Source organism: Neomonachus schauinslandi, chromosome 14 (genome assembly GCF_002201575.2).
Source record: "Neomonachus schauinslandi chromosome 14, ASM220157v2, whole genome shotgun sequence".
Taxonomy (NCBI): Eukaryota; Metazoa; Chordata; class Mammalia; order Carnivora; family Phocidae; genus Neomonachus; species Neomonachus schauinslandi.
In genome coordinates this window covers 81,557,020-81,579,409 of record NC_058416.1, presented here as the reverse complement: position 1 = coordinate 81,579,409, position 22,390 = coordinate 81,557,020, and the positions used below count along the sequence as shown (strand labels likewise).

Genomic DNA, 22,390 nt, shown 5'->3' with positions numbered 1-22,390 from the left:
CATGTAGGCGGCTGGAGGAGCAGGGCCTAGAGGCTGGTAGCGGGTAAGGACCTGGAGCTGTTGGCTTTGTCTTTAGACTCTTTCTTCTTCTTATAAGACGATGATCCTGGGGTGTCCGCATCCTCGCTGGCTTCCTTCTTGATGGTGGATGGTAACACGTGGAGCATTCTGCCCTGGAGGGGGATGACGAAAAGACGGTAGAGAGAGGAAGGGGATAGGTGGGTCCACATCCTGCCCCAGGACATTAGCCCCTCCACTGGCAGGATGGACCCAGTGCTGATAACCCTAGTCAGGAGACATGGCCACCCTCACACCAGAATGGGGACCTGGCCACATGAATCAGGGTCCCGACGCTGGTGGGGGACTTTTGACACAGCCTCACGACAGAAACTGAGCATTTTATAAAACCCCTGCAGTAGCCCCCACCCCCTCAAGCCTGGGCCCTGTTCTGTCCCCGTGCGCTGAAGCGAGGGCTCCATGCGGGTGGGAGCCAGTCTGGCTGGGGGGTCCCAGGAGATCAACAAATCATGAATGAACAAAGGAGTGGGGAGAAAAAGGACAAAGGGAGCTTGAGGTGGCCTGGGCTTGAGCAGGCGGGCAAAGCACACTGCTCGGTAACACTAGAAAAAAAGAAGAGCTTCTTACATCCTGTGGGCCCATTTAACACGACCAGTCCAAACTCTCCTTCCTTATTTCTCTCCCAAACAGTATTTCTGGGGACACAAAGCATATGTGTTCACTTGACAGATAGTTTTCGAGCCTCCATGGTGTGCCAGGTGCTGTCCTAGGTGCTGAAGGGCCCTGCCCCCAGGGAGCTCCCCTCTACAGGCTCCTGCGAGGCAGAGGCTTCCCACACCGTCTGCGTTTTCTTAGAAATGTAGGTGCTCGTGCGTGTGGGCCCACAGATCCTTTCCCCATCACCTGAGCCCAGCCGCCACCCGCCAGCCTGGAGCAGTCACCTGGAACACCTGCCCGTCCACTTCCGCGTAGGCCCTCACGGCGTGCTCAGGGAACATGAAGGTGACAAAGGCAAAGCCCTTGGGTTTCTTGGTCAGGCTGTCGATGGGGTAATGAAGCTCAGACAGAGGACCTGAGGACAGGACAGGTGTCAGCATCCTGGGGGCTGGGGCTGGGCCTGAGTGCTGGGCACCCAGCTCTTCTGGGTGGGTCACAGCCGCGGTTGCCATGAGACCACCTCAGAGGTCAAGAGTGGCCTTTCACAATCCTTTATGTGTCTACCCTAGAAGTACAAGTGCCTGGCCTGGATCCTGCCTCCAACACCTACCACATGTGTGGCCGGGGGCAAACCACTAGCCTCCACGTGTCTCAGTCTCTCATCTGTCAAGTGGCATCCTAAGAATGCCAAGCTCATAAGGCGGCTGTCAGCAGGCCCATAAATGCGTCAATATTCGTGTAGCGTACTGAACCGCGCCTGCTCCAAAGTTAGTGCCCCAGAGGGGTGTGCTGGGTCCAAGTACAGCCCTTCTGAAGCGGCTTCCGCTCTCAACACCAGGGGGTGCCCATGCCCCCCTGGGTCTTTGTCTTCCCCCATGGAAACCTGGAGGCCACGGCTCATCCCCCAGCCTGGGCAGCCCGGCCCTGTTGTGCAAACCAGTGGCCACCGGCTGGGAGGTCACATGAAGGTGCTTGCTGGCAGAGTCCTACCCAGGGCCTCCCTGCCCGCACGACCCGCAGCTGGAATCCAAACAGCAGTGAGGGATCCCAAAGCATCCAGACCTTGCCCTCCATCTCAAACCCTAACTTCCTTCCCTTCAACAGCCACGCCCTTACAAACACACAGCCCTGCGGGCCAAGTTGAACCTCAGGCCTTCCTATTTTCGCCTGAGAAATAGCAGCAGAAGCAGTGACCATGACAAACGTGACCCTATCACATCCACTTGGGACACTCGGTTTGGAGAGCAAGGCCTCAGACAGTGGAGCTCAGACTGAGAAGCCCTGTCGCGTTCCTGCCCCCAGTGACTGGACTTCACACTCTGAGCAGCAAGAGTTCGGACAGCAAGGGCTGGCTCAGCAGAATGTTTCCAAATCTCGACGGCTCTGAGTTTAGACAGTGAGAGCAAGGAAACAATGGGTTCAGACAGCACGCGATGCCTGTCACACGACCTTCAGCTGGGAGCCCTGCTAACCCCCTACGTCCATGACGTGTGAGCGCTCGCAGCAGCTCAGGGGTCATCAGCCCCATCTACGGATGACAGAACGGAGACAAGAGTGGGAAGCCATTTGCCCGTGGTCAGGAGCTGACAGGAGGCGGGCCGTGCTCGAACCCAGGCCGTCTGCTCGCACACCACGTGCTACGGGGCAGTGGGAGGTGGCGCCCCTACCGAACTTGGAGAAGAGCTGCTCCAGGTCCTCCTCGGTGCTGGTGTAGGGCAGGTTTCGTATGAAGAGCCTCCCGGAGTCGGCCACATCCTCCTCCTCCTCGTTCTCCCCGAGGGTCCGGCCTTGCCAGGACTTGGCACTACTCCTCAGGGGCCCCTTGGCCGTAGGGACGTTTTTTTCCCTGAATACCTCAATGTAGCGCCCGCCTGCAGGAGGAGAGGAGTCAGGGCTCCGGGGCAGGCCCGGAACTAGCCGGCGACTCCTGCGTGGTGATCCGGACTCTCCCTGCGGCCTCCCAGACGCCACAGCCACGGCGAGAGTGTTGGCACCGGCTGTTACCGGGGTGGCGGTCTGGGCCAGGGAAGGGCCCTCTCCCTGAATCTCACTCATCCTACACATCCGGCTTCAACCCCTGGCCACCCCAGGCCACCATGCTGCATCCTCTACCAGGGCACACTCCCTGGCTCTGCCTGGGCAAAGGTGTCACAGGACAGAAAACCCTGGAGGACTGCCCTGTACTGTTGATGAACAGCCCCTGCCCCATCCCACAAAGCCAGAGTTTGCCCCCCACCCCTCCCCTCCCCAGGTTTTGCTCCAATGTCACCTTCTCAGTGAGGCCCAAGTGAATGCAATCCTGTTTAAAATGCACCTGCTCCAATCCCGGCCCATCTGATGACTGTCTCTCCCTGCTCTACGTCCGCTTACTCTTACCTCCAGGAGGGCAGAGGTTTTGGTGTATTCTGCTCACTGCTGTATCCACAGTGACTAGACCAGTGTCAGGCACACAGCAGACCCTCCATCAAAACGTATGGAGTAAACGAATGAGCGAACAAAGCCCTGCAACCAGGCAGAGGCTGGTTCCTTACCCATGTATTCCCTGTTGCATTTCAGAGCTTGCTTGACTTCCTCTTCGCTGCTGAAGTCCACAAAGATGTACCCTGAGAAGGGACAGTGACAAAGGGAGACTCTGCAGATGCGGGTGGGAATCACAGAGGAACACCCACACTGTGCTGGCTGTTTGGGGGAATCTGAGCAGAAAGTGGGGGAAAACCCCTATGTTTGTCAAGTCTCCAAAATACAGGCGGACTCTCACCGAACCCCTGGCCAAACCTCTCCTTGCGGGCAGTGCTGAGACCCCGCGGGCTGGTTTCCAGACGAAGGTGCCGGACCACAGGAGGCAGGAACACAGGAGGCCTTCAGCTCCCTTCCAGCCTCACCCCATCTGAACCAGGGCCCATTCTGTAGCCTCCTCTGGAGGAGACGTGCCGAGGCGGAAGTGTTGTGACCAGCTTAGCACCCGAGTGGCTACCTCCACAAGGACTCTGTCGCTTGCCCCGTGCACACAAACAAGCATGCGGGACTGTTTCCTGGAGCACGGGAGGCGTCACATCCTCCACCTCACAGGGCCTCAACCCCATGAACAGCAGAGCATCACGACTAAGAGGTAGCAGTGCTGTAACCTGGTCCGAAGCCCCCAGGTCCGGGGCTCTATCACAAGGCTCTTATTCCCTCCTAGGATTCCTCCTTCCTCTCTGTTCCCAAAGGCAGGCACCTCATCTATCCCCATAAACGTCCTCCATCCCCTTCCTTCCCCCTCTGCCACACCCCAGTCCAGCCCACTGCCGATCCTTCCTTGGATGACTGCAAACGCCCCACCCAGCCCACCTGTACCTCGTGGGCCCGGCCCCAGGACCCTTCTGTCACCAGCCAGGGACTGTTCTATATCCAATTGTGGCCTCCCCATGCTTTAGCCCCTGCTGCGCTCCTGCACCCAGGCTGGAGTCCATGGTCATTAGTGAGCTCCCCAGCCTAGGGGCCAGGTCCTGCCCCCTTCCAGCTCTTCTGAGGGGACATTCTATCTCTCCTCAAAAGCATTATGCTCATACGCCAGTTCCCTCCAGCTCCCGGGCCCCCAGTACACTTTTCTCTCAGCCCTGACAGCTCCGATATGCTCCTTCCTGCTCCCTCTGGCCAACCCCTGCTCGCCCTGTGGTCTCTAAAGTGCCCTGAAAGCAGGGGTGCCCCCTCCACCACCACTATTAATAGCAGCTCTCAGGGAGTGTGCAGTTGACATTCAGCATAGTTTAAACGCCGTGTGTGTTAACTCACTGAATCCTCACAACATCACGAGCTAGGACCGCCCCACTGCACAGGTGAGGAGAGAGAGGCTAAGTCTCCCATCCAGGGTCACAGGGCCTGTAAGCGGCTGAGCTGGGATCTGAGCCCAGAAAGGCGCTCGTCACCCCCTCCTTTACTGCACTCGGTAAGTGTGCAAGGAGACAAAGCTGGCTGGCCGAACAGAGCTGCCTAGTAAGCAGGGCTTCATGCTCAGAGAGCTGGGGAGGAAATGCCGACAATCAAAGGCGACAAGACCACCCCTAAAGCAGGAGCCCTTTCTTCCCCAGATGCCAGCCCCCCACAGTTCCCAACCCCTCTGCCCCTGAGGGAGTCTTCTTGCCAAGGACACCCCGCCTGCCCAGTGCTGCCTGGCCTGCCCCAGCCAGAGGCCCTCAGGGTGGCTCTCCGAGGGGCACCGATTCTGCTGCTCTGAGTCCTGCAGCCTCCGAGCCTGGCCAGCAAGTAGGCAGAGGCAGGCTTCCAGCTCTCCACGCTCAGACCCTTCCTACCAGCATGTCCCCCACCCCTCTGAAGCCTGGGGAGGGGGCTGGCCACCCAGAGTGGGGAAGGCGGGGGAGAGGGCAGCGCCGGGGCAACACCACACATCCTTGGCAACTCAGAGTGCTGCCCGTCAGCAGAGCTGCTCGTGGACTTGGCCGAGCAAAGCCCCGGGACCAGGGACATGTGTTTAAACGGAACAAGTGAGCCCGCAAGCACAAGCGTAGGCTGAGGGTGGGGGGGGTGTGGGGCTGGCAGGGGCAGGCTACATACTAGGCCACCACCCGACGCAGACCCTTGTCCCGAGCGCCTCAACCCTTCCACTGAACGGGGGACACTAAGAGCGAACACAACAGCTACCCTGAAAACATCCCCCCGAGGCAGCTGCCCCAACCTTCCATCTCTGCCCTCTGTCTCCCCAAACCCACCCCGCACAGCCCAGGCCTTACCTGTTTTGTTCCCGTGAGCATTTCTCACTATCCGAATGGCCACTGGTCTCAGGGGCGCCAGGAATTCCATAACGTTCTTCTGCAAGAAGAAAAGTTTTCCCTCCTTTATCAACCCGATAATAGAAGTGCAACACAATAAAGAAACGTGGGCCAAATTTCCGAATTCAGAAAGGTCCCCACAGCGTTTCACCTGTCAGTTTCTCCCTCACCACTAAACACAGAGCTTCTCTCCATCATGAAATAAAACTACCTTAGATAAGCTTCGAACAAAAAATCGGAGGAGTGAAAAATATAGAGCTATATATAAAATAGTAACGTCCCAAATGGCATTTTCCGGCATTGTTTCTAATCTTTTTCCTAAGGACCTTTTTATATATATTTGGGCTTAACTCTGGTTTTTGTCATTTCTCATGAATGCATGAATATTTGTCCATGTCACTTCACAAAGGTGAGACACAGCAATTTAAAGTGCTGTTGTAGATGGTCCCTGATTTTCTGAACTCCTTCTCTCTTTTGGACATAAGGGTGACTTAAGCACATTTTTTAAAAAAATGCACAAGCATGCAGATATATATGATGTTAGGGAATGCTGAAAAGTACAAAGAAGAAAACAAAAATGGCCCCTAATTCCAATGCCCAGCTCACTCTTGTTGGCTTTTTATTAAAAATGAAAGTAGGGGATGCCTTCTCATCTGCGTCCGGGTGTGAGGCCTTTAGGGAAGCTTAGAATGTCCAGGCAACTGTAGAAATGAAAGCACTACACAATGAATGGAAGAAGTCCAATAAAGCTGTGGATTTTTCCTGTTCCTACCTCCACTAAAAAAAAAAAAAAAAGTCAAAAATATCAAATTCTCCCAAAATCACTTTTTCCTCATTTTTATGTGCCTACTGAGAAGTGTACGACATAGAGTGTGCCTTCTTCTGGAAAAAAGAAATTCGCCTATCCACACTCTTCCCGACGTTGAGTTTTTTACTTGATGGTACAACCTGGGGATTCCGTATCAGGACATTCTTTCTCATGGTGCCTTATACTGTCCTGTTCCAATGCACTATACTTGACTTAACCGGAGTTAACCTCGAGTTTTTCAGTCTAGGTACTATGGGAATTCCGGGCCTGATAACTCTCTGTTGTGAGCGGCTGTCCTGTGCATTGTAGGATGTCTGACAGCATCTCTACCCTCTACCCCCTGGACGCCAGGGGCACCTCTCCCCAGCTGCAACCATCAAAAACATCTCCAGATACTACCAAGTATCCCCTAGAGGGGGCAAACCATCCCCAGCTGAGACCCACCAACTTAACCACTTCTCTAACGATAAGTTGTAAAGGTTGTTTAGTGCTTTTTGCCTTTATAAATGACATGACATAAATTGATACATTAAGTTATAAATAAAACAGTAATACAAGAGCAGTGAACATTCTTGCACTGAAATCTTGGTATATTTGGTTCACTCGCCTACAGAGCAAATTCCTAGCATTATAATTACTCGCTCAAATGTATGGATATTCTTAATTTTGACTGACACTTCCAAATTGTCCTCTAAAAGGCTTCCCTGCACACTTCTACCAACAGTGGCTGAAAGCATCATTGAACTTTAAAAATTTTTGCAAAATGTAATCTTCCAGTTTCGAGCTGTATTTAACTATGAGTGAACTCAAGCATCCTTACTGGCCATATGCATTCTTTTCCTTAGCAGACTCCTACCCTTTGTCGATTTTCCTATCAGGTCACAGGTCCCAATATCGATTGATGTTTGTAAATTAAAGAAACCAGATTTTGCCTGTTGTTTGCTTACAAACGTCTGCTGTCTTTTGACTTTTTCCTTACAGCCACTGAGTTCTGCAAACAGCTCAGAGAGGCCTGTTTCATTCTAATATTGTAAGTAAATTCACCAATGCTTTCTCCTGTAATTTTTATAGTTTTGTTTTTTAAAGCTTTTGATACATCTGAAACTTACCTTGCTATAAGGAGTAAGGCAAGGATCCATCTTTTTTTCTCTCTTCAAAAAGGTTAACTGGTTGTCCCATTATTACTTATGGAAAAATCTCTCTTCTCTTCATTGATGAGATACCCCCCAAGACCCTCAGTTAAATATGATACAAACTGGAGTTATTTCTGGATTCTATTCTATTCCATCAACCTGTCCACAGCTTTGCCTGAACCAAACTGTTTTAGTTGCTGTTGCTTCAAACATGTTTCAGTATCTTGTAGGGAAAGGGTCTATTCTTGCAGGATATTCCCCAATGTTCTATGACACTGCCCCCTAAGCTATAACTGAGCTTATTCATTTATTCATGATTAAGGAAAAATTAGCATCTTTACGTGCTAAAAATGTATGGCTTTCCATTTATGTAAGTATTCTTTTAAATCCCTCACTGGAGTTTAATGTTTTCTCTATAAAACTTTTATGAGAGTATCTATAAAGTCTCCACACACACACACACACACACACACAATATTCACCAGACTATCTAGAGATAGGTTTTCTTTCTGTTTTATATACAAACCTTTTCTTCTATTACATTTTGTTTTTGTTCATGGAGAAGAAAAAAGTGACCATTTTTTATGAATTAATTTTGCAAAAAGCCATCTAGTGTTTCCTTATTTATTTATTTTTTAATTAAAGCATGATTTTCTGCATGTTTGGTATTGAAACTAAAGTGTGGCACATTGAAACAGTAGAATATAATGCATCATGAAAAAGAATGTCCTGATATGGAAGATCCCCAGGATGTACCATCAAGTAAAAAAATGCAACGTACGGAAGAGTGTGGATAGATGAATTTTTTTTTTCCACAAGGACTCTACCAGCTAACTCAGATAATCTAGTGTGACCCACATGCGGATTGCATAGATGAACTTTGATAAGCTTAATTTTTAAAAATTAGTAAATATACAGAGTATCAAAAAAGATGAACACTTCAAGAGAAAAAAAAGGGCAAAGATGCGGCTGGGCACTTTATAAAGGAGATGTACATTGATTTACAAACGTGAAAGAGTGATCGACCCCACCAATAATTTAAAATATAAATTAAAATGAGATGTCATTTTTGCCTGTCATCTTGATACAGATGAACACCCAACGTCCACAGAAATGGGCACTTTCATACTCCGCTGAAGGGAGTATAAATCAGCAATGCTTCCAGAGGGCAACTGACATTCTGTATCAAAGCCTTGAAAATGTCCATGCGTGTGCTTGCATAAAATATTTATCTGGAGTAAGGGTTGGCAAACCGTGGCCCACAGGTCATATTGCCCACGGCCTGCTTTTGTTTGATCTGTGAGCTAAGAATGGTTTCTACATTTTTAAAGGGTTATTTTAAAAAAGAGAAGAAATGTGCTCCAGACACCATATGGCCCCCAAAGCCTAAAATCTGTGCTATCTGACCTTTACAGAAAAAAAAAAAAAATCTGCTTACCTCTGGTCTCAAGGAATGCTGACTGCATTATTATTAACAGCAAAAGATTGGAAACAACCCCCAGGCTCCACCTTAGGGGACTGGGTGAGTGTATCTGGACACAGTGTGTCCAGAGTAAGAAAAACATACAACGCGAACAATGATGTTGTAGCAGAAGATTCAATATTCAAAGATATTTTTTACATATTGTGGTAATGGAGAAAAAAAGTTTCAAAACAGTTCTTACTGTAGGAATGCTTTATAAAACTGGAAGGTAGAGGTCAATGTTTACATACATTGACCTGTATGTATAAAAGTATCTAAGAAGATATGCTCAGAATTCATTAGTGGTTGTCACTGAGTGGGATATAGGGTGTGTGTGTGTGTGTGTGTGTGTGTGTGTGTGTGTTTTTAAGGTTGCCCCACCCGTGTGTGTGTGTGTGTGTGTGTTTTTAAGGTTGCCCCACCCTGTCTGGGACAGTCAGTAATTACACCTGTAGGAAGGAGACCTATGTCCTGGCACCCTATCTGGTTAGCACTCTTCCCACTCTCAACTCAGCTGGAGGACATTTAATATGGTCATCTTAGTTACAGGTAACATCACTTCTCTTTACTTAGCTACTTTAAGAAAATTTCCTATGCTGAACTTCTATTACCTTCACAAGGAAGTAAATTAAAAATTTCTCTGCTGTGTAAACCCAGAGTCAGCAAACTACAGTATGTGGGCCAAATGTGGCCCGTGGCCTGTTTTTGTCAATAAAGTTTTATTGGCACACAACCATGCCTGTCTGTGTACCTACCGTCTAGGGCTGCCACAGTGCTACAACCAGGGTTGAGTAGTCACAACAGAGTCCATATTGATCACAAAGCCCTACGTATTTACCAGCTCATCCTTTAAAAAAAATTTTCTTGTTTTTGAGAGAGAAAGAGAAAGAGCATGGCGGGTAAGGGGCTGGGAAGGGCAGGGAAGGAGAGAGAGAATCTCAAGCGGATTCCATGCTGAGCGTGGAGCCCAACACAGGGCTTGATCTCACGACTCAGATCACGACCAGAGCTGATACCAAGAGTTGGGACGCCTAACCAACTGAGCCACACAGGCACCCCTAAAAACTTTTAACAGAGAGTGTTTGCCACTCCTAACGTGCAGGACCAGGGAGTGAAACCAGTCTTTCTTGGTCTCTGTAGAGCCATCTCTGTTTCCTGACCCTGACGTTGCCTGAGATCTTACTTTGCCTTTCTGATCCCAATTCCTTCCAGATCAAGTCCTCAACGATCCTAAAGTCCCCATGCAGCAGAGCCTCCCGGCATCCTCATCCCTGCCTCCTATTCTCCCGGGGTCTCTCTCCTTGCCCTTGTTGCATTGTTGGTCATACCTCCGTGACACTGAATGGGGCTCCCCGCAGCTTCACAGTGTAGGGGGTGGTGGGTTCCTTCTGGTTTGCCGGTTTGTCTGCCTGCATGATGGTGAAGAAACAGAAATGGCCCCAGTGAGTTCCTTGGTACAGCTGCAGGAGGGGGCAGGGCCAGACATCTCAGTGAGGCACCTGCGGCCAGGGGAAGCCGGGGAATGCTGAGCAGCATCATGCCTGCCATGGTGTGCAGTCTGGCTGGAGGCGGAAGTAAGGGTGTGCTAACAGGGGCTTCAGGCTACAAGGAGGGGCAGGGAGCACTGGATGCAGCCTTGCGATATCCTGACATTCGCTACCATGGATTTAGGGCTTAATTCTGGGCCAGACACTCGTCCAAAGCACTTTGTAAATGCTGCTATTCTACTGAATCTTCAAAACAACCTTAGAGGATTATGGGTTCAGGATCTTCTTTGTAATTCTGAATCTAAATAGCCCTGGAAAAAAACATCTAAATTTTCTAGAATTCCTTTGGCAACAAAAGTTGCTCTGACTTGAAGTCACTGGCCATCAAAATCTGCTCTGAGCGGACGTGACGCAATATACCGTCTGCCTTTACCCCTTGAAGGCTGAGTGGTCATTCCTGGTTTCACTGCAGAAACAGACATGAACAGACATGTGCCTGATTATGGGGTGCTGCCCCAGGCCCCACAGGGGGTGCCACAGCGCACGAGGCATCGAGGTATCTTCCTGAATTCAGAAACTGTGAGCGCCAGCATATGCTTAGGCACAGGGGTTTTGGAAACCGGCCACAGAGGCCACTGCCATGCTGAGCGTCATCTTAGATGGGGAGCAGCACCTCACCCCAGGCCCCATGGCTCCTCTGTGTCAGAGCTGGGATTTGAACCCAGAGCTCTCTGACTTCGCCATACTCGATTACCTCTCTGGAATATACACTTTTAGGAGAGAAGGACAGGGTGTGGTCATGAGAAGGGGCTGTAAATCAAGGAGTGAGGAGGACGAGGAAAGAGAAAAGAGGGAGATGATGTTTGGAGCCTTGAAGAGGGCCGGGTGGGAAAGAGGGAGGTGAGGGAATAGGGACCCAAACACGACCTGCCCTGTCTCCGAGCAGAGGATGCCCGGGCGGGAAACAGTGTGCCTGTCCCCGAAGGTAGCACACACATCTCTAATGGAGACTTCAGAGCCCAGTGGGTCTGGGTCAAGTCCTGACCCCAGCACTTCCCAGCCGTGACCTTGGGCAAGTCACTTTCCTTCACTGGGCCTCAGGTTCCTCCCCTGTAAAATGGGACAAGAATCCTTGCACACCCCCACTCCCTGGAAGGCTGTCCTAAGATTTAATGACAAATAACAAAGCAGACATTATACTCAGCACGAGGAAGCACTCAGTTAATTCCCTCTACTACCGTCCATCGTGGCTCACACCTGCCTACCCTGCTACTAACACAAAGCAGCACATGCTTCTGCCCCTCGTGCAGCTCGGTCACCCCCCCACGGCTCTGCAAGGCAGACTCAGAGGGGAGAAGTGCTTGCCCAAGGTCACACAGCACTCACATGGCAGGGCCGAGAGCCGAAGGCAGGTCGCTGGGCTGCAGAGCTCTGTCTTTCCCTTCTGACACACTCCCGCTAGCAAAGCGGCCGCAGGGACCGTGGGTGAGGATAAGGGCAGCTGCTCCCCCCATGCCCCCCAAGCACCAGCGCGCACCCCCATGCACACACCTCAGCTTTGGCCGCCCCCGGTGTCTCATTCCCGGACGGGGCGCTCTGCTCCGGGCCGGCCCCCGTCCTCCCTCTGTCCTGATGGGCGGGCGTGGGGCCAGGGGCCTCCTCCTCGGCCCCACTCCCGTCCCCACAGCTCACAGCTTCGTCTTCACTCTCCTCCTCTTCCGAGGACAATGGCGCCTCGGACTTCACCATCTTGGATTTCAGGTAATCCATGTCCGACAGCTCCCTCTGCACGGCTGCCCTGGGTTCGAGGCCCTCCTCCTCTGCAAAAACGGGAGGCTAAGAGTCAGGGATGGTCGTGGGCAAAGCAGAGGCCTGGAATGGCAGAGGGCACAGCAAGGCAGAGCCACCGAGCAGCCCCGGTGGGTTGTCTGATATGTAACGTTCAACGGGGTGTACCTGTGGGGAGTTGTGGCATTTCACACGCCACAAGTCCAGAGAGCTACGTGGCTCCCTGCGTGGCTCCCCGCACCGGCCTTGCCCTTGTCAATCTGCTCTTTCAACTGCGGCCTGTGTGATCATGTTGAGAGTACAGACAGGATTGTCACTCCTTGCCTATGACCTTCCGGTGGTTTCCAGATGCTTGTAGGACACCCATGCTCCTCGTCAGGCCGGCGTGAACTGACTGGCTTCTCCCCCAGCTCTACCTCCTCCTCTGCAGCCCCGAACCACGTAGGCCCCCTCAAACACCTATGCTTCCCTTTCCCCCGTGCCCCCGCCACGCTCTTCCCTCTGCCTGCGATGCCCCCTTCCTATCCCCTTCTCTGCTGTATCCCACCCACTCCCGAGGAGTCCTCCAGACCCCAGTTTTGCCCAGAAACTTTACCAGGCATAAAATTCACATTCAATCTATTCTCTCGCCTTTGAGCAAAATCGATGCCTGACCCACAACCAGCACAGTGACCTCTCTGGACTGCAAACACTCCCGTTCCCATCTGCTCCCACGCTATGCTGTGAGTCCCTTCTGAGGACAGAGGCCCCCTCCCTCCCCGCCTGCAGGCCTCTGCTCGAGGGCCCCCTCCTGGGAGGCCTTCCCCGGGAGCTCTCCTACTCCCCTTCCCTGCTTTCTCACTGTGGCGCTCCTCTTTAGATATCGTCCTTAACTGGGGACTTAATTTTGCATTAATTAACTAATTGACTAGAATGACAGCTCCACGCGAGCAGGATTCTTCTATCTTTTGCTGCTATATCCTCAATGCCCAAAGAAGTGCCTGGCATTCAGCAGGTGCTCAATAAACATTTGACTGACTGTAACCAGGATGGGTCAGGGCAGATCTTGGGTGGAATAATCACCCCCAGAGAGGACAGTGTCTCTCACGTCGCCTCCCGTGCCTGGCACCGAGGGGCCCCAGGTGACGGCCGCCCAGGCTGGGACACACAAAGGGCTGTGCACTCTGGCAGGGAGGGTGCGCGTGGATGCCCTCACCTTCTGGGTCCTCGCCAGCACCCTCCTCGTCGCTCTCCTGCCCGGAGTCGGAGTCGAAGTTCAGGTAGTCACTGGCGGCCTTGCTCTTCCCTTTCGAGGGCTCGGCGTCCAGGGCGTCATTGGCCCATGTGGCTGTCTGCGTCCGCTTCTGGTGCACGGACAGGAACTCCTGGAACTCGGTGTCCTCCTTCAGCTGGTGGCCCCAGGGAGGCGGGGAGAGAAGGCTCAGCCAGGGCACACCATCCTGACAAACCCACCCCCCCATGATAGTATCCCTGAGCTCATGTCTCCTGGTCTCTAGAGGACCCCTGGGATCAGCTGGTTGCACTCATCATCAGACAAGGAGACTAAGAAGCCACAGAGGCGCGGCGAGGGGAACAAGAGGCCCAGCTCTGCCTGCCGGCGCTGCAAGCCCTCAGAGCCTGCCACAGCCCTTCCAGCGCCGTCCTGGGTACCCTCCCTCTTGGCCCACAGGACACACTCACCTTCTCCAGTTCACTTGATACCTTTTTCGTCTTGTCATCCTGTGAACAGAAGGCACAGATGGTGAGAGGAGACAGACACGTTGCCTAGGGAGGGTCCGCCTTCTGGAACCATCTGCCCTGCCCGCCACCCCCCCCCCCGGGGTGACCGCCTTGCTGACACGTGGGATGCAGGTGGGAGTGACCTTCTACGCACTTTCTTGGGTTCTGTGGGGACGGAGTCTTTGTCTTTTGAAGGATTCTTAGCCTGGTTTATTTGCTGAGCGTGTCTGCTCCAGGCTCGGGGCTTTGTTGGGTCCCCAAACGACTTGCAGAACTCCACCTGCATGGGAGAGAGAGGGTGATGGGGGCACTTGCCGCCAGCCCAGCCCGGGTGCTACCCCTCAGCACCTGGGAGCCAGGCTTTCTAAAAAGGCAGCTGCCACTTACGAGCTGAGCCAGTTAAAGCAAATTACAATTGACCCTTGAACAACACAGAGTTAGGGGCACTGACCCTCATGTAATGGAAAGTCTGTGTGTAACTCTCCACTGCCCCCCAAACCTAACTATTAATAGCCTCCTGCTGACCAGAAGCCCTACCGAGAGCAGTTGATTAACACGTATTTTGTACGTCATATGTATGATGCACTGTATTCTTACAATAAAATGAACTAGGGAAAAAGAACGTATTAAGAAAATCGTAAGAAACAATACATTTAGGATACTGTACTGTGTTCACGGAAAAAATCTGTGTATAGGCGGGCCCGCGCAGTTCAAACTCCTACTGTCCAGGGGTCAGGCCTCTGCTTTCTCCTCCCTGAAGTCATTCCAGTTGCTACACTTAGCAACCAATTCCACCCACCAGGCAGTCTGAGTGCTCTGCGAGCAGGACGACCCTGAGCCTCCAAAACAGTGGGGTGGGGGGGGACCGCCACCCTTCCCACTTCCCGGATTGGCAAAGTGAAGCCACTTGTCCCAATCCAGGGAGAAGGTAACAGAGTGGGGACAGGAACTCGGGGGGTCTGGCTCTACAGCCCTAGTTCTTAGCCACCCAGCCCCCAGGCTGGCCGACATGGGGTCTGGCACGAGGCAAGATGAAGCTAACGGCTCCCGAAATCACTGTTACTATTGCGGAGCGAGCTCGCTGGCCCCAGAACGGCTCTGGGGTGATGAGAGAGGCGGGTGGCCACTCGGAAGCCCAGATGTGCTCAGTGTCAGGCCTGAGCTGACACGTCTCCCACCAACACACTCCTGAGATGGGCTGCACTTCCTGCCACACTTGGGGGCGCCTGAGCCGTCTCTACCCCTGGGGGGAGGGGGGGGGCTGTCCCCCTGCCACACCCCTTTCTACGGACTTTGAAAATAATTCTGCTGTTTCTGTAGCAATGATATGCGCTCAGTGTATAAAACTCAAATCAACAACTTACAAGGAAAGTGAAAAAAAAAATGTTTTTACCCCAATTCCTATCACCCAGAGAGAGAAACTAATGTTTTGGTAAAATAGCTCTATGTTTCACATACACAGAGACTAAGAAATATGGTTCTGTATGAATGGAGTCATGTGATAAATACTTGTCTAACATCTGGTTTTCTCTTCTCAACCAAGCGTTAAGGATGTTTGACTGAGTCATTAAATGTACATGAGTGACAAACAGGACCTCGTCCTTCGGGAAGCTCTCCTGACACCTCCGGGGCCAGGACGTGGGCCTCCTCTGTTCTCCAGCGGTCCCTGGAGCTTCCCCATCACAGTCCTGACAACACCGGGTGAAAGCAGCCCAGTCACCTGCCGGCCCCAGGAGGACAGGGCCAGGGGCACCACGTTTCTCTAAATCCCCAGCACGTCATGGGTGCTCCCCTCGTGTCTGAACGAGTGCTTGTCCAAGTGTGTTGAGGGCCCAGTACTGACTTCACCTGTGAGCTTTCCGACATGCGTATCCTTGGGTCCCACCCCACCCCCACACTGAGTCAGAAACTGAACAAGCTCTCCAGGGGATTCGGATACAGACTGGCTCCAGACTGGATCAAGGTGTGTCTGTTTCCACAGGCGGGCAGAAACCAACTCACCGTGATCCGGGATGTGTCGATAAAACTCTTGTTGAAATGGTTCAGGGCCATCCGGGCCTCTTCCTCCGACTTGAAGCCAATGAAGCCAAACTTACGGAACTTGCCATCTTTGGTGAACTTCAGGCTGCAGTCCGTCAGGGTGCCAAAGGAGGCAAAGAGCTGCCTGAAACGCTCCTCCTTCATCTACGACAGAAGGGGCGCAGTGAGGGAGGAGCAGGGGAGCCCTCAGAGCCAAGGGGACAGAAATGGGCTGGAAATCCCAGGCCCCGGGATTCCCCAAGCGCAAACTCAGACAAGGCTAGGGCAGAGTGTGCTCTGCAGTGGGACCTGGCCCCAGCTCCGGCTCAGACACGGACTAGCTTGCTTCATGGACGGGGAAATCAAGACTCAGGATGGCTGCAATGAAATCGTCCTACTCTATGGGCTGTTCGAAGGATAAGGAGACCTACTATGTAAGGAGGCCAGCACCGTGGCTCCTCCACAGTGAATACCTGATAATGTCAGAATAAACACATGAACGAATGAATGTGGGAAGTTACACGTGTTTGCTCACTGTGGTAGAGAGAATACTGAAGTACCCCAAAAGATGACCACATTTGAATCCCTGGGACCTGTGAGCCTGTGACTGCACGTGGCCAAAGGCATTTCACAGATGTGATTACATTAAGGATCTTGAGATGGGGAAGTTATCCTGGATCATCTGGGCAGATCCAATGTCCAGTCCCACTATATAAGCGAAACAGAAGGGTCAGGGCCAGAAAAAGGCAATGTGATGGTGGAGACAGAAAAGAGACTGCAAGATGCCATGCTGCTGGCTCTGACCCTTCAGGACGTGGCCAAAAGCCAAGAAGCACAGGCAGCCTCGAGAAACTTACAAAAGGCAAGGAAACAGATTCTCTCCTAGAGTCTCCAAAAGGCAGGCAGCCCTGCCAACACCTTGATTTTAGGATTTCTGCCCTCCAAAACTGTAAGATAATAATGTGTATTGTTTAAGCCCCTAAGTTTGAGGTAATTTCTTACAGTGTGGAAACTGGCTCCTGGCATCCCCCCATCCTCATTCCAGCCAGACTACGTGCACACCTCAGTGAGTATTCGAAGCTGTTACTGGGAGATGTGTGTGTGGGTAGTAGTTGGGACACCAAGAATGCCACAAATAGCCAAAACAAGGTCTGAAATTCAAGACACTAGAGACCCTGGCAGCCCCATAGGAAGGAAAAACATGCTTTCTGCGGCAGGTTTTTAATAACTCTGGTCATTAAAATCTCATATCACCCTATGAGTTAGGAATTATTATCCACATTTTATGGAGAAGAAAATGAAGCTCATCCAGGATAAATGATCTACAGAATCAAGATCTGTAACTCAGCTCAGATACATAAAAGGCAGTGACTTCATCTTCCCCATTACATGGGAGCAACCACACTCAAGTCTGACCCCATCATTCCTCTGTTAAGAACCTCTTGGTGACTTTCTAATGCCAGAGGCTCAAGAATAAGCAGCTAGGGTAAAATGCAAGATTCTCCATGATCTGGCTTGACCCACCCCTTCAGCACCATCTCTTGTCAAAGTCCTTGCAGCCTTCCCTGCTTCTCACCTCTGAGGTTTTACTAGTTGTCTCCTTTGGGTGAAATCTTTCCAGCAGGCCCGGGCTAACTCCTCCTCATTCTCAGTTCAATCAACTCCCCCAGGAAGCCTCTCCTGGACTCCTCAGGTGGGTCAGGTAACCGAGCCCTCTGTGCTCACACAGCACTGGGTCATGCTTCAATCCCTGCCCCTTACATCACAGTGATCTGGTGTCCAAGTCCTCTGCTAGACTGTAAATGCTGTAAAGGTGGGGGCTGAGTCTTATCCCCCACTGTCTACAAGGTCAGCAACATAATGAGTACTCACTACTAAATACATGTTGGAAAAGAGTTAAGAAAAGTGCATGCTAGCATGCAAAGAGAGACAGTAGGCTGCAGGGGTCAGGAATGCAAATTCTAGAAGCAGACTGTTCAATTCAGTCCCTGCTCTATGAATTACCAGTTGTGCGTGACCTCTGGCAAGTCACTTCCTCCTTGCTGCAGTTCAGTTTCTTCACCTTTAAAATGGACACAACAATGGAACCTACCTTGTAGGGTTCTGCTGCAGATAAAATGAGTTACTTTACCAAAAGCAACGGGTACAGTGCCTGATACATAGTAAGCTCTCAAAATGTTAGCTGCTACTACTACTGTTTTTTTCATCACTTCTTTCATTCACCAGACAAGACAAGCAATGGTAAGAGAGTCAGTCCAATGAGGAAAGAAGCCCAATGAGATGGAAGTGGAAGGGGAAGATAGGGTAGCCACGCTAAAATCCTCATCCATCAAAGTGAGGCCTCAAAAGACACTGCCTAAAGCAGGTGGATGGATCAATATGTATTTTGAAAGTTTACTCTTTGGGGTAAATAATGGAAGAATTAAAAATAATAATATAACAGATAGGAAGGGAAGAACAGATGATCAGGGTTCCTCATCTTTCATGGGGGAGGGTCAGCACAGTCACTGGGGTAAATAGACCAAGAAATGGAGGAGAAAGCACACCATTTAGACATGGAGTAATACCTATGAGGAGTCCTAAAAACAAACCATTGAAGATGATTACTCCTGGAGAGAGACAGAGGGTAGGATGGAGCAAACGACTTTGCTTCTCATTTCATACACCACCGTACCGTTTGAATTCCTTTTTTTTTTTTTTTTTGGTAGTGCCTGAATTCTTAAAATCCTGTCATAGCTCTCCCACAACCCACTGAAGGGAGAGAAAAGTTAAAAAATCAGAATAAAGCAGAAAGAGCTTTGTGTTATCACTCCTTCTAAAGAGAAGCTCCTGAGGAGTTAAGAGTCAAGAGTACAGAAGATCTCTCATCCCATCCAAAGGGCACATTTTGTATTTTGGGAATGAGCTTACTGGCCACACCAATGGTGTGGGAGCTCTCCACCCAAACCAAAGCTCTAGTAAAACCGGTAAGGATGAACCACGCCGGCACACTGCCTCCAGTCATCTGACACCACACACATCCAGCTACTTCTTCACTCATTCATTCCACATGTTTTTACTGAATGCCTACCACGTGCCAGGTTCTGTGCTGGTCTCTTGGGAAACAGAGACAAGTATGACTGGGTCACCCTCCCCACTTATTGGATAAATGATTTAAAGCCCTTCACACGCACTCGGTTTTCTTAAATTATGGCCACGGGTCCTAAAGGCGGGAGTGGGGATCGAAACGCAGGTCCTCAACCTAAGACTCCCATTTGCCTCTCCAAAAGGCTCCCGAGCGGTAGAGGAATGTAAGTGCAGGGTCTGATCCAGTGACGAGTCAACAACAACAAACGTGCTCGTATGAGAGGGGCTGTGGGAAAGAGCATTCAGCACACGTGTGGGGGTGTTGGAAGAGACTTGTCGGGATGAAATCAGGTACCCTCGGGCCGGCTGTGAACCCCTGATCGATCACTAGCTCCCTCTCCCAACTGTCAAATGGGGATCTGCCGAGGATCCTGACCCTTTAGGGTTTCGAATGCGCCTTGAGTCCTGCCCCAGGGCCAAAGCCCCTCAATTCTCTCCAGCCATCTCCTTCCTAGCCCCCAGCTCCTGGCTGGTCCCAATTTCAGATTCCCAAGTCCAGGCCCCGCACTCACCCCATTCGGGAGGTTTTTCACGATCAGTCGCGACATGGCGCACAGTCCCCACAGTTTCAATTCCAGCGCGGGTGGACAGCGTCTTTCACCAACTTTCACGCTCCCGCTCTGGGGGCCGCCATCTTTGGCGAGCCGGAACAAGATCACGTGCTCCAGACGTCAGCCCGCCCTCTCCGGAAGCAGGCGTGGCCGAACCAAAGCGACCCAAGGAAATCACACCCCTCAAGGGGTGGGCCTGAGCGCTTGCCTTCTGCGCAAGCGCAGGCTGCTTGGCCCTGCCCGGAGAAACCAATGCAGCGGCGCAGCCGGCAGGGGGCGCTGGTTCCTAATGTTGGGGAGGGTTTGCTTGTGCCGGGCGGGGTGTTTGAGTCCTGCAAACGCTTGGAAGCCGTTTTAGCCTCCTTCTCTATTTTATTTTATTATTGAGTTCTAAAACAGCCCTAAGAGGGGAGGAAGGATTAGGGATGCTTGCTTCCCTTTCAGAGATGGGGAGACGTCTCTGTTTTGCCTGCGAGTCGACTGGAACCAGAGCAAGGCAACTTGCTCAAAGGCACAGAACGGTTACCTATTAAGTAGTATTATGCAGTTTTAGGTTTCCTACAGCTGCTGTGACAAATTACCAGAAATTCAGTGACTTTAAACAACAGAAATGCATTCTTTCACAGTACTGGAGGCAAGAAGCCCCAAATCAATGTGTCATCAGGGTTGCACTCTCCTGATAGTCTCTAGTCCTTCCTTGCCTCATCCAGCTCCTGATGGCCCCAGGTTTCCCTTGACTTGTGACTGCATCCCTCCAGTCTCTGCCTCCTGTTAATATGCCTTCTTCCCTATGTGTGAATCCAATCGACTTCCCTCTCCTTTCTCTTACTGGATTTAGAGTCCATCTCAAATCATCTCAAGATCCTTAACTTTCTATCTGCAAGAACCTTTCCAACTAAGGTCATATTCGTAGGTTCCAGTGGTTAGGGCATGGGGTATATCTCTTTGGGGGACACTATTCAACCCCCCCCCATGAGGATTTACTTGCTTTATAGTAGGTTACCTGGAAGATCGAATTTCACCCTCTCCACCTCTTGCAGAAAGTCCATTGGAGGAAAGCACACATACACATGTAAAATGTACCCTCACACCTAGAGTAGATGATTGAAGGGGTCACCGTGTTTCGATGTCATTCGTTTATTCAACAGATATTTATTGATATTCATGAAAGTGCTGTTTAATTAAATGACAATTAGGGGGTTGTTTTCTGCACACAGAGACCCTGGTCAGGACGGGATGGAGCAGGCTTTATAAGGCAGCTCCGGGATATTAGCCTTTTATGAGGGGGCAAGTGCAGGTTGCCCGGCCGGTCCTGGTTTCATGCACTTTTATTTTATTATTTTCATGAACTGCCTTTATTAAAATGTGCAACTAAACGTAGCCTTCCCTAAAGAAATTCACAAATCAGAAGGTCTTTCAAAGGTATTAAAAGAAATGGAATGCTCTCTGCCAGTCTGCACGTCCCAGCGCTGGGCCAGGAAAATATGGTTGCCACATGTCAGGGACGGAGGGACGGCTCCTGGGCTATGTATCCCCATGCATTTAATAAACAGCCACGTTGTAACATTATTATTAGTCTTCCTGCTCCCCTGCCTGGGCAGTTTGTCTCCTGCCTCCTTTTCTCTCCCAGCAAATATAATCTGGGGGCACCTGGACACCACCAGACTGGCCTGATTACACCCAAGGATTAACAAACAATCAAGCAGGTCGGAGCCGGCTCCACCCAGGGCTGCCCTCGTGAGTATACTGGGGACCGTGCGAAGTCGAGTGTAGATCCTGGGGGAGTTCCCTTTCCAGGAGGAAAAGGCACTCTGACCCACCATGATCAGACCAAGCTTTGAAAAACGCTTCTACACAGGAAAATAACGGATACCTAAAATGCCTTCGGGCATCATCCTTTCTACTTAAAATGTCTCAACCCCCATCCCATGAACCCTGAGAAGCCCACCTTCCTTCCCAAAATTTCTTTTGGTGAATAATTAGATTTTTAAGCATAAATCAAACACACATCCAGCAACCGCCCCTCCCGCCTCCCCATCCAATCTGTTCTCCATCCTACAGGAAACCACTGTTAGGGATTTCTCATCTCGCTCTCCAGGGATGGCCAAGCTTATGGTTGTTGCCCCAGGAAAGCAGCCACAGATAAGACATACATGAATGTGTGTGGCCGTGTTCCAATAAAACTCTATTGGCGGACACAGCAATTTGAATTTCATATCATGTTCATGAGTCCCAAAATGGTATTCATCTTTTCATATTTTTTTCAGCCATTTGAAAATGTGAAAACCATTCTTAGCTCTGAGGTCACACAGAAACGGGTGGCTGGCCAAATTTGGCCCCCCAAAATATGACAAACAAACAAACCAAATTTGGCCCAGAACATACTTTGCTGACTTGCAAGTGGAAGCGAGCATGCATAAAGAGCCTTTCCTTTTCTGCACCGTGCTTTTTGCCCCTTAGAATAGACCTGAGCGATTATTTCACGTCTACAAATACTGACCTCCCAAATCCTTTTAATTTTCAAAATATCTTTTAAAAATATTTAATACACTATTTAAAATCATCTCAGGTTTATAGAAAAGTTGTGACATATTAGAGAGTCCCCGTATACCCCACGCCCAGTTTCCCCCGCGGTTAGCATGGCTGGGGTCCATTTGTCACAACTGAACCTATATTGATACATTGTTATTAACTAAAGTCCGTGCTTTCTTTGGATTTCCTCAGTTTTTCCCCTGATGTCCTTTTTCTGTTCTGATCATTCCTGTTTCCTCCAGTGGCAGCTTTTCTAGGGATCCTGACACCTTTTAATTTAATGCAGTCCAGCAAATACTTGAGTGACTCTTGTGCTCATCG

The 22,390-nt window shown here is 50.8% G+C and overlaps 1 protein-coding gene across 3 annotated transcripts in view; it reads right to left on the bottom strand.

Annotated features, from left to right (window-relative positions):
• The window catches only part of RBM19 (RNA binding motif protein 19), a 134,418-nt gene extending 114,775 nt beyond the window's left edge, over positions 1 to 19,643 (bottom strand). The window contains exons 1-12 of one of the 3 annotated variants that reach the window (XM_021698549.1): positions 19,499 to 19,643; positions 15,843 to 16,025; positions 13,996 to 14,121; positions 13,803 to 13,841; positions 13,318 to 13,510; positions 11,886 to 12,154; positions 10,176 to 10,256; positions 5,406 to 5,484; positions 3,207 to 3,278; positions 2,343 to 2,546; positions 960 to 1,090; positions 52 to 173 (exon numbers count right to left, since the gene is read on the bottom strand). In XM_021698549.1, the coding sequence (XP_021554224.1) occupies positions 52 to 173; positions 960 to 1,090; positions 2,343 to 2,546; positions 3,207 to 3,278; positions 5,406 to 5,484; positions 10,176 to 10,256; positions 11,886 to 12,154; positions 13,318 to 13,510; positions 13,803 to 13,841; positions 13,996 to 14,121; positions 15,843 to 16,025; positions 19,499 to 19,534 (1,535 nt within the window). In that variant the 5' untranslated portion in view covers positions 19,535 to 19,643. The remainder of the gene's footprint in view (positions 1 to 51; positions 174 to 959; positions 1,091 to 2,342; positions 2,547 to 3,206; positions 3,279 to 5,405; positions 5,485 to 10,175; positions 10,257 to 11,885; positions 12,155 to 13,317; positions 13,511 to 13,802; positions 13,842 to 13,995; positions 14,122 to 15,842; positions 16,026 to 19,498) is intronic. The other 2 variants (XM_021698550.1, XM_021698551.1) reach the window with 2 other exon arrangements.
• Between the last annotated feature and the right edge of the window lie 2,747 nt (positions 19,644 to 22,390).